Source organism: Prunus persica, chromosome G4 (assembly GCF_000346465.2).
Source record: "Prunus persica cultivar Lovell chromosome G4, Prunus_persica_NCBIv2, whole genome shotgun sequence".
In the NCBI taxonomy this organism is placed as follows: Eukaryota; Viridiplantae; Streptophyta; class Magnoliopsida; order Rosales; family Rosaceae; genus Prunus; species Prunus persica.
This window is the reverse complement of record NC_034012.1, coordinates 13424032-13440020: the sequence shown is the minus strand read 5'-3', so window position 1 is coordinate 13440020 and position 15989 is coordinate 13424032. Positions and strand designations below refer to the sequence as shown.

Sequence of the window (15989 nt, the reverse complement as noted above, 5' to 3'; positions counted from 1 at the left end):
TGTTGAAAATGGAAATAAGGTATAAAGAAAAAAAAAAGTAATTTTTTGGGTATTTTTTTTAAAAAATTCGATTTTTTTCATTTTTTTATTGCAGAAAAATTGTCTGCCGTTGGATTGAAGAAAAAATCAAATCGGAGAGCCCAAACGCCGACACGTGGACAAAAAATCAAATCTAAAGGGCTGACGCCAGGTTGGCGTCGGCGATGACATCACCAACCCTCGGGCCGAACTCCACCGAGGCTAGCCCAGTCTGGTGGCCTCCACCTCCTGCCCGAGCTGCCTTTTGTTGCTGAAAACTATTTTTTAGCCCAAAACACCCCCCTCCAGCCCGAGTCCAGCCTTAACTGCTGGACTTGCTCTAAGGGTGGGGGGTGGGTGTTAAATTTAGGAAAGAAAGAGACAACACTTTGTCATAGCCCAAAGGTCAAAAGAGGTAAACTGATTAAACAGTTAAAAGCATGATTAAAAGGGGAGAGTAAAAAAATTAAGAAAAGCTCAAGGAAAGCTTGTTTTCTAGCTGAGGAACACTCTGAATTGAAAGAGATTGCAGCATTTTTATTTATTTGAGGAAGAAAAAACAAAATGAAAAAGAAAGAGATTAATTAATTCATTGCAGTTGGTCACAGGTCTTTTTCAAATTCTCAGATTTATCTGTGTGGTGGTGAGGTCCTTCTTCCATATCGTTTGGGAGGCTGGGCATGCAGTAACAATAATGGGGTTCATTCAAAGGGCAAAATGCCTTTTTCCCCATGTGGGACGTGGCCCAATAAAGGTAACTTGCTTAGACAGCATAGGTAGATCTTTTATGTATTTTGGCGTAGTGCAATTATGGATTAAAAGAAGGAAAATGCTAGGGAGACCAACTTTAGATACCAACTTGTGTACCAACTCTCTAATAGAGGTGGAGAGAAACGTTTTTGTTGCTCAGAGTGGTTAAAGGCATTTATTACTGCACTCCGAAGTTCTAGATTCGATTCTTTCTCTTCTAAATATCGATTGTATTAAAAATAAAAATAAAAGTTCTTCGTGTGGCCGACGCATGGAATTTTATAATATTTCCTTCCCACCTTTTTTTTTTTTTGTGTGTGGTCAATTTCCTTCCCACCTAACCATACTTGAATAGAGATCATTCTGGCCAGGCCAACCCAAGAAAATGAATGTATATTGTGAGTCAATTTTGGCCACATTCATAAGGGGACAATGAGATAGCAGTATGATATGATCCTGGTTCTCATCATTATAGTTCTGACATTACTGATTTTGTGGCAAATGAATGAAACTTCATGTTTTCACCCAAAAAAAAAAACAAAATAAATTTAGGTTTTAGTTACAAAAAAACTTTTACTTTTGAAAAAAACTAAATTTTTTTTGAAAAAGACAAAAAAACCTCTTAACTTTCAAATAAAAAACATGCAAATGTAAAGGATTCCTTAGGAAATCCAAAAATAAATAAGGGCAATTTTGTCCATTTTGGCTTCTCTTAAAAAATTTCTCTCTCCTTTGGGGTTTTCTAAAGTCTCCCAAAAAACAATGGCAGCAGCTTCTTGATGTACCTGCAGTTAGTTATGATTTGGGCCATAAATATTCACATATTAGGACAGTAAAAACCTATACATGGAAAATGGAAATGTGCAATTAAAACCCATGAGGAAAGGGGAGATGAATTTCATGGCAATTCTACAAACTAAAATTGGATTTCTTACACCCTAAAACATTAGGAAAATGCTAGGGAGACCAACTTTAGATACCAACTTGTGTACCAACTCTCTAATAGAGTGTATGACCCATTGTATTGGTGGGCTCCACCTCTATTAGAGAGTTGGAACACAAGTTGGTATCTAAAGTTGGTCTCCCTAGCATGACCCAAAACATTAACTACACAAGACATTCTCTGACCCAAAAAAAAAAAAAAAAACCATCACAGAAACCCCTATACATGACATGACAATTATAGCAAGACCTTCATGATTGATTGCATTGGATGAGACCTGATCACAATGATTCAAGGAAACCAGTTTTTGTTAAAACAGCATTTCTCACTTTGCTGAGGTCCCTCCCTTTGAGGGTCCTTCCAGCACCTTCAACAACAGAAAAAGAAGAAATCTGGCTCCTTGCAAGCCTCCTAGCAATAAATTCATGAGGGGGTACCTTTGAGTCATAGTCTTCCTCCTCCTCATCATCATCATCACTGTCCCCATCATCATCCCCAACTTCTTCTTCATCATCAGCATCATCATTCTGCCATGAAACATTCTTGGGGGCCTTCTTTGATTTCTGACCATATACTTCTGACCAATCAGGAATGTTGACAGGTGCTGATTGTTGCACAATTTTGGCTTCATGAGTGATGGTGTTGCTGCTGCTACAGCTACTGCCACTTCCATAATTGTGACTGCTAGCTTTTGGGATCATTCTTGAAGCAGTTGGGAGGTGTCTTGGAACAGAAACAGAGGATTCCTTGGATCTACCAACCATTTTGTTACTAGAACTGTTCCTATCTTTTAGAACCTCCCAAACATCCTCTTCCTCAAAGTCTCCATCTCTCAAGGCCCTCCAAACTCCACTGCCCTGCGTTGTTAGACCATACCTATTCTCCATTGGTGATTGCCTACCTGTCCAAAGATGACAAAAACATTTCATAGAGGTCAGAATTTTAGATGCGGATCATCTCCAGTCCAAAGAAACTGTTATACCAAAAATGAATACAAGTTGGAGAGAGAGAGAGAGAGAGAGAGAATTCTTAAGATTACTTCAGAGGGTTGCCACCCTTAAAAGGTGTCTCAGTTGAGGGAAATAAGAATCTACCTTTCTCTGATTGAGAACTGCCAGGCACCACAACTTTCCCAAGATTCCAAAGGGGTATCTGTAACATGGGAAAGCAAGATTATGTTAAAGAGAAAGTTTTGAGTAGATGGTTTTCTTTTCTTTTTCCCAGAACTTAAAAGCAGAGGGAAGACAATGGTTCTGACAAGAATCTTATTTCTTCTATACAAGGTCTTACCTGAGGATGATCGAAAGAATTCGACTAGGGGTAGATTTTATGGAGAACCCAAGCTGCCACAAGTACAAAAGGGCAGTGAAAAATGACATGAATAAGACAGACCTGCCTTTTGTAGATCTCCAAGTTGATGGTTTCCCATGTATTTACTTTTGGTCCCCAAGAAGTCTGACTTCAAAAGAAGAAAGGTAAAACAAAACCAGTTAATAAGATCTTTCTCTTTGTAAATTTCAAGCAAACCTAAAAAAAAAAAAAAAAAAAAAACCATAAAAGAAAATAAAGAATATGTCTTTGTAAATTTATTTGGCCAGTAGGGATCTTCTCAGATGATGCTAGGTCTGGTCTAGAGAGAGAGAGTCCCTTAAGAAAGAAGAAAAAGGTGCAAGCAACAAATGAAAAACAGGGAATCAGGGATGCTGAATTGATTAGTTTAAAGTAGTGGATGCTTTCCTTTCGAGTCCACTTGGATTTGAGGTTGTTATCATTACATTTTAAAGTTTTATTGCAAATGTGGGGGGTGTTATACAACAATAATATACGGCACAATTAAAGTTTTCTCTGCCTTCTGTCTCTTCCTCAGATTTGATTCACATTTTTCTTAAAGCAGCAGCTATGCACATGTTCAATTCGGAAAATATAGCTCCGCAATGCAGGAGAGTCAATACTTGTGACTAAAGCAGCTGAAGCAAAGACAGAAAAATTATGGGACTGTGACAAATAATATTTTAGCTAAGATCCCTACTGTCTTCCTTTGTCTGTTGTTTCTCTTTTTTATTTCGATCTCTTTGGGCTGGCTTGCCCTAGAGGCTTTGCTTTGTAATTCTCTGTTTCGCATAAAAAAAGGAAAGAAAAATTCCTTAGCAAAAAAAGAGAGGATAATATTAAAAGAAAAAGCAGCAGAAATGGTAGCCCAACCTTGACTTCACAGCGCACAATTTAGTTACTATCATGAAACAGAGACCAAAAGTAAGAAAATAAACATGAAAGATTGAAAGAGAAAAGTGAATTGTATACATCAAATGGAAAAGATTAAAAAAGCATCCGAATCATATAATAAACACAAAAAAAGTTTAACCTAAGAGAGAGAGAGAGCCGTCTAGGAAAGTTCTGGGACGACAAAACAAGAGTGATGCATGCATTGTGCATATGTAATAAAGAAAGAATCACAACCAAGACAAAATTGTACATTGAAAGGGAAATCTAAGTTTGGAAGGTCCTGTTATAAACAGCAATATGACCCACAAACAATGCCGAGAAGCCGTCATTCATCGTATCTGGGCTACCGAGTTGCATGCCAAAGAAAAAAACAGATCATTTTGCCATATGCACGACAAGCCAACAAAATTTTCCAATGCTTTTCACCAATTCAACCACCTCCAAGATTACTTTAAAAAAAAAACAAAGGAGAATCTTAGCAAAGCAATCTTAGCAGATTCAAGTTGCTGATAATCATGCAATGGATTGGAGGGCTGTGGCCATAAGTGGGGTCATAAAGTGTAACCATAAACTTGTGGAAATCTTATTATTCTAGGCTGTTTTCTTCTGTTGTCGGTCAACAGTGAGACTGAGGAAGGAACAAATTTTAACTTTCCCCTGTGGTAAATTTTAGCTTTTTTACCAGCAGCAAAGCAAGACAAGTAAAAACAGACAGATAACAAGAGTTATGCGTTTATATGACTCACTAATGTATTCTAATCCTGAGGAGGAGATCTTGAGATTTGAGAAGTCTCTGTATTCTAGAAAGCTGCATGTTAATTAAATTATTGCCCCAAAAAGATACCTTCTTCTCTTCAAAATATATGGCAGTCACTATCAACACTCAACGGTGTGATGAATTTTTAAGCACCTAGAAGTTTCTCCTCCATTTTCACCCCCTTTTTTTCAAGGAAATGAGACTGACTAGTTTCCGTATGACAACTTCTTGATTGATTTCTTCATCAAGCTCCTAAATTTCTATCAGAGTTTCCCAATCAATGTATGGAAACAATCTTTCTACTAGGATTTTACAATCTTTGAAGAACTAGAATTCATTAATGCAACATTTCAAGAGTAGATGATTTTGTAATTCTGCTAGTTGATATCATCATCTGCATCTCCACACTGCAAATTAATGAACAAGAATGATATTTTTTTTCTTTCTCCATTTCATAATATGGTTCTCAATATGAGAGCTCAGACTATCATTACAATTAAGAAACTCTCTAGCTAATGATGCTTTGCACTAACTTATTGACTATGAATAAGTCACAAAACTTCCACCATGAACAATATGGCAAAAAAATGAACGAACTACAAGAAGAAGAAGATCGTGAGATTACTCAAAATCTTTTAGTGCCTCAGCTCCAGCAACAATCTCCAATATCTCCCCTGTAATCTTTGCCTGACGTTCACGATTGTAAGAATTTGAAAGAGTCTTCTTCAAGTCATCTGCATTGTCGGTCGCATTACTCATAGCATTCATTCTCGCTGCGAGCTCACTGGCTGTTGATTCCTGCAATGCCCTCAAAATCTGACTGTTCAAGTAGAGAGGCATCATGGCATCAATAATCTGAACAGGGTCTTGTTCAAATTCCATAACCGGCGAAAGCCCTTCCCTCTTTTTCTTCACGCTATCCCTCTCCACACTCAGTTTGCCTCCCTTTGTTGTCAGCCTAAAGAACTCATCCTCCATTGCATCAACGCAATTCCCATTCCCATCAACAACCTCGCCCCTCGGTGACAATGGAAGCAAGGTTTGAATAACCGGTTGGGATTTCACCAATGACACAAATTTAGAGTACATAAGTTCAACTTTATCAACCTCCTCGCTAATAAAAAGTGAAAAAACATCATCCGCAATGGCCTGAGCCTCTTTTGTTGTTGCAAATAGGCCACCTTCTATAAACCTATCAACGCTAATTTCAGGCCTACGCTTAAAATAGAAGTTACCCTTTTTGCCGACACTGATCACAGTGACATCCAATCCAAGTTTCTTCAATTCGGCGATCCGGGTCTGGGTCTTTTTTATCACTAAGTTGTTGAAACCACCACAGAGACCGCGGTCGCTGGTGATGACCACAAGAGCAACTTTTTTGACGGGTCTAACATTTGTCAGGGGCACATCTATGGCTTCACCTTGAAGCCTCTCATTGATGTCGTAAAGGACCTCCGCGAGGGTCTCGGCAAAGGGTCGGCCATTGATGACTGCTTCTTGGGCTCTTCGAACTCTGGCAGCGGCGACGAGCTTCATGGCTTCGGTGATTTTCTGGGTACTCTTTATGGAATCAATTCGCACTCGGAGCTCACGCAGACCACAGTGGATTGTTGGGGTTAGTGAAGATTGAGAATGGAGACTTGGGCATGAGATTTGGGGCAAAAGGGGTTTAGGGTTTTGGAGAAATGAGCTAGAAAATGAAGGTTTTGCAGAGACCCACATGATTGAATTGGACAAAGTCATTGGCTTTTGTTGGGTTTTGCAGAGATTGAGCAAATTCAAGTCTCTGCAAAATACCTACTTGGTTAATAGAATATTGAAGCTTTATGAAAGCATCAAAATTGAAAATTTCTTTGGGCAATTGAGTCTCTAAGAACCCATTTTGTTGGTGGAAATCTGCTCCCACAAATCGGGAGTTAATTTGATTGAGCTTATCTGGAGATAGACTGTAGAGCTGAGCATAAGTTTTAGAATTCTCCGGCAAAGCCTAAATGCCAATACGAGTAGACTCCGTACGAACACGTATAACACTGTCTGGTTCCCGAGATTATTGACGGAGAAGGGGAAGCCAACACACCAGTAGTCATTTTAATTTGACGAACATTTCATTTTGGTCCTTACTCCTTATTTTATTGTCAAACATGTTGTTACTGAACTTCGCATAGTATGATACTAGTCATTTTAGTTGAGGAATACATTATACATCAATGACTTTTTAACTTAATTGGAATGAGAAAGGGATGAATGGAAGAAGTTAGGAATATGTCAGAAAATGAAATAGTATGAGATTAACTATTTTCTAATTCATATTTTTTTCTTTCTAATTCTTATTATGTGTTTGTAAATAAAAGGGAACTTAAGAATATTAGTAAACGTAAAGGGAAGTCCGAAATGAGAGTAATTTAATCTTGTTCAGGTTTATTGGTTTTGTAATGAAAAGTATAGGGTTTTGTCACCTGTCCAACTATCACCTAATTCAAATACTCATTCTATATAAGTAAACATGCCATAAAGAGTTAATCCAACTCGTATCTCAATTCTTTCACATAATCAGTAATATCACACACATCAAGATTTTTCTCAACTCTTGTGTCAAATTATCTTCCATAGAGTGAACCTTATCTGAATCATACAAAATTTTATAGTATCATGCTCCCTCTATGGGAGAGAATTTGAAGAAGAGTTGGAAAAAATCTTGGTGTGTGATATTACTCTTTTAATTATCACACTTTTATATCTCTCCTAACTATAAAAATATATATTTTCAATATTGTGAACATAGCAAAAGCATCAAAATTCCATGGATATAGTGGTTATGCAAAAATCACATGATCACCTTTCATCAAAATCTTAACATACGTTAAGCTTTCTCTATCAATTAGAATTCAAATAATTGTTCTAGATTAAGATCTAGAGAATTGGGTGACAGAATAAGTAAATCTAAATTTGAAAACTGACCTAATGGTTAGTAGCACTATGAGAATTCTAATTTTGAGTGATTGATTTACTTTTGTGTTTCCGATTGCGTTTGTGTTATTTTGCACTAGTTCTTTCTAAAAGATCAAAGGCCCGATTCCTAACACATCTATCCATCCACCTATTGAATTTGGCATAGTAGAGTTGATTGCAAGCTTAGCCCAATTTTGATTTGGGTCAGAGGTTATTTGACCCAAACCAAACCAACTTGTACACTTCTAACCCGGCCATACAGTTCAAAAATCGGGTTGAACCGTACAAGTTGCACCGCAAACCCCAACAACGACCACGACGAGGCGGCTTAACTGGAATTATTTTGACCGCCGAGGAGGCGCGTGGGTTCAGAGAGATTAAGTTAAACGGAGCCGAGGACGATGCTGTCGTAGATTCAAACTAAAACCCATAATTTGTTTCTTCTATAACCCTGCAGACTGCAAACGACTGTCGTACAACACAGCTAAACATTAGGGACATCAAAGAAGATGCCGGTGATGGCAATGTACTGATAGCGAGGTGAAGCCCATTTGAGATTTCATTGGATTTCGGGAAGAGAAATGTCGAAGCTTTTTCAGAGGGTTGCTGGGTTCTTCACCAACAGGACTATGGTGGGAATGGACAAAGCTGGCAACCGTTACTTCGCCAAAAAAGATGAGGTTGATGGCATCAGTATGTGTCTCTCTTTACTCTCTCTCTCTCTGTTTTTTTATTGGTTGCTATTCTTTTTGCTGCAATTTTGATTCATGGGTCTTGTTCAGATTGTGTTGAATCTTTGTTTTTATCATTATACTCTGTTGTGTTCTATCTGTTGAATTAACCAATTGGGTTGTCATGACTATGCATTGTACTTCAAGTTTTGCTTCATGGGGCTTTAAGGAATTGCATTAATTTTTTGAGGCATGAATGAACACTATTGTGATTTATGATTGCATTAGCTAACTTCGTAATTGCGTTGTTCTTATAATTTTATGTTAGTATTTGGACGAGAAAATGTATGCGAATATAATTAAATGTGTCTTCTCTTATTAATAAGAATTTTTCATACTGATAAACACATTACAAACAGAACTAAAGCTGCACATACTGCATCACAGAAAACAAATCAAAAGAGGAACTAGGCCCTTACAAGTACTGACGGAAAATGTCTGAGGGAACTGCATACTCACACAAAAGTACAGTAGCAGAAGAACCTTTAACATTTCTAAACCCAGCAACTTTAAAACAAAAATCTTCAAAGATCTTTTGCACAATCTGCAGTTCAGTGTGAGTAGGACCCTTACATGGTTGATTGTTTCTTCCAATCCAGAAGTGTTAGATTCCATTCGATGTCAATTTAATAACCAGTAGAAAAACTAGTCACTGGCCTGTTTAGACTACACTCATTCAACAAGTCTATCCCAATCCTTTTGGTGAAGCTGCAAGTGCAAAAGAGGTGGCATTTGCTCTCAAAGAACCGATGACAAAAATATTCACATTTTAAACCACCTGCATTTGCATGAAACTCATTCTCTTTTCAGTAGATAAAATGTCTTGAATTGCTAACCATGTAACAAATGAATGCTTTGGGAAGCAGACACATGGTCTTCAATGGAATGGTTGGGCTGAATTAGAAGATAGCCTCAGGTTGATTGGGCTGAATGATTGGCCGGAGTCGGCCGGACACGAAAAGTCACTGAACTAACTTTAGAATTTATAGAGCTAGCTGCATAATACATAAGTCTTTGTCCTAACAGAATCCAATAAAGGCCTCTTGTGATGCTGGTCAAGCGACAGATGAGTTTTTCTACCTTTTTTTTTTAATTGTACTTACGAAATCTTCTAGGATGAGATCGTTTTGAAAAGAAAAAAAAAAGCTGTAGCAGGAGGTCTTAAATTTAGTATCATCCTCCATCTTGAGGAACATTGACAAGGTTTATTAGAAATCTGGAAATCCTTGCTTTGCCGCACATAACTCCTTACCCAGGCCACCCACAGAGAACCAGCCAGGGCATACATACTCCAACTTCCAAATATGTCTTAAAATTGAGGCCTCTGGTCTTCGAATTTCTAAATCTTCAACCACCTTCTCTTTTGGGGTTTCACACAATTCTCCAGGAAAATTTTTCTCCTTCATATCAGTAGCTTTATCTTCCTGTAGGAAAGCTTCCATTTCTCGCTCAGTTCTTCTCTTTATAAATTCTGGGTACACTTCACTAGTTCGTGAGCAAGAAGTATATTCTCCAAGATTTTCCTCCCTTGAACAAAATCCGCTTGATTCATACTGATAAAATCTGCTAGAAATTTCTTGATTCTGTTGGTCAGCGTCTGAGGGATACTTTTATAAATGAGGTTGCAGCAAGAAATGGGTAGGAATTGACTCATCTGAGAAGGATTCTTCATTTAGGAACTAAGATTATAGAAGTGGCATTCACCTTCCTGGTAACTTGCCTGGATCATAGAATGATTGAAAAGCAGCCACTACCTCTTTCCCACCATGTGCCAAAGTTATCTTGAAGAAAAGAGCAGTGTAACCATTTGGGATTGGAGCTTTGCATTTTTCACTAAAAAAATAGTAATTTTTTCATCTTCAATGACTTTATTGCTGGAAGAGATTTTTTCACCCTGAGATAGATACTGCAACACAATTACAATATTCTGAATTCTGATTAATTCCTTTATATGAAAACCAAAAAAGCCAATATCTCATGTTTACCACTTCTATTTTCATAATACAGGTGCTCTGGTTAGTTGAGCTGAGTATTTCTTCTCTTTGAAAACCAAATACTAAACTTTTGTATTGAGTTGTGGTATGATAGAGTTCATGTGATATAGCTTGAAGAACATGAAGCTGTTATGTAAATTGTGCGGGATTTAATATTATGTTGTCAATTCACTTCAATTAAAGTACAACTAATACTCGTGTTTTGTTATTTTTCCTTTTCTCCCTTCTCTTTGACGCACTAGTGAAAGAGAAAAGATGGGTGGTATTCAAGGGGGAGGAGGACCCAACCTCTATTCCAGGTAATTCTTTTGAGTTAGTACAGTTTTGTTCAGTTTCACCTGCTTCGGAAATATTTTGTTTGTTTTAACTTTTGTCAGATTAGCAAAAACAGTACTCTGTTTTGGGCTGTTGAAATATGCATAGCTTACCTATCTATAAATATTTTTGGTATCTTAGAGATACTATACACTTTGCATTCATTGTTTCTTCTACTCCCTTTATGTTCACCCTTTGATCATATTAGTTGAGTGGATATGTTGGCTCAACGGACAGCGGAAAAGGGCTCCAACACCGGAGGTAATCTAGACATCTGCTTCTCTTTAATTCCTTGGTGTATTAATTTCCCTTCTTCCATTAATTTGAAAAAAGAAGAGAAATTTGTGCAAAATATTTTGGTAAAGAAGGTGGATTATTTGTCTGCCATCGTCTAATATAAAATCACCATTGACTAATCTTCCCAGATGCTCATGCTATCATGGACACTATTTTTTTTTCCTCATAATGATATCTTGCTTAAGATACATTTTGGATTTCCGCTTCATTTCTACTGTCTGACATTTTTGTTCTTCTATGCCTCCAGGAACTGATGGATTTGGAAGCAAGACGTGAACGTGTCCGGCAGAATGTTGCTTGTATGTGTCATTTCTACCATTAGCTAACAATTTTGTCTGGTTTCTTCTGCTACTTTCCGGCTCTTTTTGAACCATTGAGTTGTAGGTTTACTAAAAGAAATCTTTATTACAAAATCAATAGTCAACTTGTGACTTTTATAGGAGCATTGTTTAAAATGTAAGGCAAGTGAATGAAGTCATGCATTAATTGCATATTAAGGTAGTATGCGTGTGTTATAATATCCCAAGATAAGAAAAGAGATATAGAGTATGAGAGAGAGAGAGTCGGAAATCCGAAGATAGTGGCTAGTAGTACAAGATTGCCCCTCATCAGTAGCACATAACTATCCCAACTGCCTTAAAATATGCCTCTTAGTGGTAAATACCTGAATGCTGCCAATAGCGCCAAAAACAGAAGTTATCTTACTTTCATATCTTATGTGTGATAATTGTTTTGTTTTATTCTTAATCAAGATATTACTCTAAATGGACTGTTTTCCATCTTTGGATTGATTGTTATGTTTCAACCTCAATCACCCTGCAAATAACATGGAGACTCACAATGGTATCGGCCATAAATTTTTTTTAAAATTAATTGGATCCAGAATGGGATTTTATTCAAAGACTGAATTCTGTTGTTGATGCATTTTTTCTCTAAGGAATGAAAAAGTGATCCACAAAGTCCCTCCACCTCCTCACCATGTTTATCTCCTTAAAATGGCATGTCTGTTATCTATATAACTTCTTTTTCCCTCTAAAGGCTGGTATCTTTTAAGATTCAGTGGAAACTGGTGTCACTAACTTATAAGTTGGATTGCTCTACCGCACTTTTCAGTTTAATACAGATACTTTAAAAAAACATTTATTTATTTATTTTTATTTTGCAAAGTTCTAAAGAAAGAAGAAGAGGAAAGGAAAGAAAGAGAAGGCAGTACACGTAAAGTCATCAGCACTGGTCAGCTTCTTACTGGAACCTTTGATGGTGGTATCTATACCATTATGCTCATGCAATTATTCATGATTATACTCTGTGTATAGATAAAGTTGGAGGTCCAGATTTGAAAAGTTTCATTCGGCAGTTTGGTGTTCCTTCTGAAGGTAACTTGTCTTTTATCCTCTCCCACCTTCACATACACGTTGCTTAGGTGTTAGGATGAAGATTTTTATTTGAAGTATATCCTTCCGATTGCATAATCATTCAGTATTTATCTTGCATTACTAACTGTTGGGTTAATTACTGTTCTTTCGAGGTAGATTATGCCAGAGTAATGTACTTTTCCACAGAAAGGTTTCTTAGAATGAGGATTTTTATTTTAGGGCCATCTTTCAGATTGCAGAATCTTTATTTGCTATTGATTCTGTGGCGCATTACAATTTTGTCGCATTAATTTGTTGCTTTTTAGCTAGATTATGCTAAGTTAATTTGGTTTTTATGTTTGTCTTCCTTGTTTGTTCACAAAGGTGATGAAAATCAGAAAGAATCTGTTTCGATGGAAGGAGTGAGGTAGGTCTGCTAAGATTTACACACACACACACACACACACACACACACACACTATTCATGTAGTTGCTTTGTATTTACTTTTTAAAAAGAGTACAAGCATTTTATTTTTCTTATATATACTCGCCCAGTTTCTTCTTGACCTGTGATTACCAAAGAAAAATAAAACAGAGGAACAAAACTCCCTGACCTGTAGTCCTGCTCATGTTTGTTTTTTCACCAGTATTTCATGTTTCTTTATGTTGGGTGGGAGTGGGAATGCTCATGTCTTCATGCTTACATTGTTGTGCTTGTTAATATGGCAGGAACTCCAAAGAGAAAGAAGCTAAAAAAGCAAAACAAGATCCTGAGTATGTTCGATATATTCTTCATCTGCGTGATTGTGCAACCATCACTACTTACACCTTGAAATCATAAGCAATATGCTAATGAGGGGAATTGTAGATCTCCTTGCTCTGAAATCTTCAAACAAAGAGACCCAAAACCTATAAGTTTAAAGTGACCTGATACATTACAATGAATTCAGTTTTCCTAGTTCTTCCCTAAAAAATGCAAGCTGTGTTGATTTCTACATTGTTGAACTTTTGTTTTCCAGGTCTACAGAGCCAACAGGATCTGGTCAAACATTCAGGCCAGGAACATGGCAGCCACCAACATGAAGTCACCCCTTGTGTCTAAGCATAAAACATTGATGTGTTCTGCCAATGCCGACGGCCATGGCCCATAGCTGAGTTGTGAGTGAAACTGTAAGGTTTTAGGGAGAGCTTTTTTGGCGGCACCATACAATACATTTATGCTTTGTTTTCCCTTTCGGGCCAGAAAAATGAAAAACCCAGACACAATACATCCTTGACCACGCATTGATTGAGTTTTGTTGCCCCTTTAACTTTCAAAAGTGTATACAAAGTTGTACGCCAAATTTATTATATTGATGTACATGAAGTTCCTTTTCTTTTTCTATCCTCTAGGTGGTGGTGTCTAGGATAATGCCTTTTTCTCCTAATGATCTGGCAAAAGTAATCATTTACTTATTGACAATAAAATCTTTTAGAGGAATTACATGAATTTTAGTTTCTGAGTCAGCTTTTTGTGCGTTGATTGTTATTTTTGATCCGTGTGTTTTAAGCATTATTGTCAACATCATAATTCATATATGTATACTTTCCTCATACCACAATGATAGCACTTCAGAGAGAGACGTGGGAAAGGACTGATACAAAAAAATAAGAGGCCTTTGCCGGAAGTGATTGTCTTGCTTGTATCCGATCACGGCTGCATGTGGTTGGGTGCCCGTAATGTTGAAAGTTATTCTGAATATAGGAGGTGATTATAGATCTAAAACAAAAAACAAAAAGGAATTTTATGGTAGGACTAACTGCTATGGTGAAGGACCATGAAATTCCCTGCATACTGTTGGTTAAGGCTATAGAATTACGTTAGTGAGGCTTTTGCCACCTTATAGGTGGAATGTTTTTGGATAAAAAGCTTGTTCAGTCATATTAGGGTATTACATTAGTCCCCTGGTGGGTTGGCTGAGGAGGAAGCCTTAGTTGTATGTGTTTGTTAGACTGCTACAATCTATGAATTCAGGGTAGCTGCTTGGATTTTCGATCGTTATTTTTGGCGATACAAGGGGTTTTAGGCTCTGATTCTTTAGGGGAATGGTAAAGGAGGAAGAGCAGAAGAAGTTTCGTGCAGAAATCACGGCCAACAATGGCTGTACTGTGAGGATTCGGTGGCTGGAAGTTGTGTGACTGTTCGAGAGAGCACGTGAGAGGGGAGATAGAGGAAAGATAAAGTGGGGAGAATCTGATCTGATTTTTAAGAAATTTGAATTCTCGAAAATTATGGTTATGCCACTACACTTTCTTTGATCATAATTTTCTCGTTAAAATTCCGATTTGAACCTACTACATGTCTACGAACTCGTGAGAGCAAGCTCTACACTATGGAGCGAGATTTTTTTTTTTTTTTTCCAAAACTAGTCCCGAATAAAAAGTTAACCTTAAACCACTGAAAAACCCCAAGGGCAAAATCGTTAATTTTTTTTTCAAAATTCTGAAAATAAAATTAAAATTCGGAACCCGAGAAAATGAAGAGTCCAAGGAAATGATAAAAGAAGGGCTACAAACAAAAGAATTCATTTGAGTCCTTAGAAGTCATTTTATAAAGAGGTAAATTTGTCTTTAAAATTGTGAAGATAAGATGGGTAAGGAAATATAATAGGGGGGGTTTGTAAATAGCAGCACTCTTTATATTTTAGTACGCTATGAGGCTGTTTGTTACATATGCTTGGCTTGGACTGGTGTAGACTAAATTTAGTCCCATGTTTGTTTCATATAATCCTAGTATTAAATGAGATTGCTAATACCGGGCCCACCAAGAACACCTCCTTAGGAGGGAACAAATAAACCTATGTGGAAGGGGAGGATTACTAGTTTCATGCTCACCAATGTATAAGATGCATATATTATATTGTAATAATAATACCATATATTATTATTATAATATACCTATATATATTATTATTAATATATTATATTATAATATACATATACGTATATACTATAATACACATATATACATGTATAAACTTATATACATATATATTATAAACACGTATATTATTATTATAATACACCCATATATATATATATATATATAGAGGACGGATCCGTGACACTATATTTTTTACACAAATTTTGACACAAATTTTCAACCATTAGATTGAAATGGATTGAATGACTACGATTAACTGAACTAATATTTTTTAAGAAAAATATATATTAAAAATAATTATTAATTAACTTTCTCTTTCTTATTTCTCTATCCTCAATCAATGTTTGATCAAATCTTCCTATTTCGTCGTTCTCTATCCTCTAGAATTCTTCAATTAATGACTTTCCCATCCTCCTCCTCTTTCTTCTAAAGTTTTACAGGTTTCTCATTCTTTTTCTTCTCCATCCCTAACTTTGTTTTTTGCTATTTTTCACTGCTTATTTTTTGGGTTGTTATAGTTATACATGGATTTATGACTCTCGAAGAAAAGTCTTGGGGATAACACCCCACCCACACACACACAATGAACTGCAAGCAAACTGTCTTTTGTCGTATATTTTTTAATGTTATTATTAATCATAATGAATAAAAGGCTAAATCTTGTAAACCATTAAGATGTGTGTGTGTGTGAGAGAGAGAGAGAGAGAGAGAGAGAGAGAGAGCAACACAGAGTT

General features: G+C 36.7%; 3 protein-coding genes across 4 annotated transcripts; 1 reads left to right on the top strand and 2 right to left on the bottom strand.

Annotated features, from left to right (window-relative positions):
- Nucleotides 1949-3533, bottom strand: LOC18781129. 2 transcript variants are annotated; one of them, XM_020563268.1, is made up of 3 exons: nucleotides 3002-3530; nucleotides 2806-2863; nucleotides 1949-2612 (listed from the first exon to the last, which is right to left on the bottom strand). In XM_020563268.1, exon 3 carries the CDS (start codon nucleotides 2596-2598, stop codon nucleotides 1993-1995), a length of 606 nt encoding a protein of 201 aa, XP_020418857.1. In that variant the 5' UTR covers nucleotides 2599-2612; nucleotides 2806-2863; nucleotides 3002-3530; the 3' UTR covers nucleotides 1949-1992. The 2 variants fall into 2 exon arrangements, with proteins under 2 accessions (XP_020418857.1, XP_007214425.2); XM_007214363.2 differs by having other exon boundaries at nucleotides 2806-3533.
- On the bottom strand, nucleotides 5106-6798 carry LOC18778891 (ATP synthase gamma chain, chloroplastic). The gene has a single exon (XM_007214337.2). The coding sequence runs from the start codon at nucleotides 6432-6434 to the stop codon at nucleotides 5313-5315; it is 1122 nt and encodes a 373-aa protein (XP_007214399.1). The 5' UTR covers nucleotides 6435-6798; the 3' UTR covers nucleotides 5106-5312.
- LOC18778704 (mimitin, mitochondrial) lies at nucleotides 7890-13838 on the top strand. Its single transcript, XM_007212065.2, has 9 exons — nucleotides 7890-8333; nucleotides 10608-10664; nucleotides 10889-10941; nucleotides 11225-11276; nucleotides 12145-12210; nucleotides 12294-12353; nucleotides 12717-12759; nucleotides 13062-13106; nucleotides 13352-13838. The coding sequence occupies exons 1-9, from the start codon at nucleotides 8222-8224 to the stop codon at nucleotides 13413-13415; spliced, it is 552 nt and encodes a 183-aa protein (XP_007212127.1). The 5' UTR covers nucleotides 7890-8221; the 3' UTR covers nucleotides 13416-13838.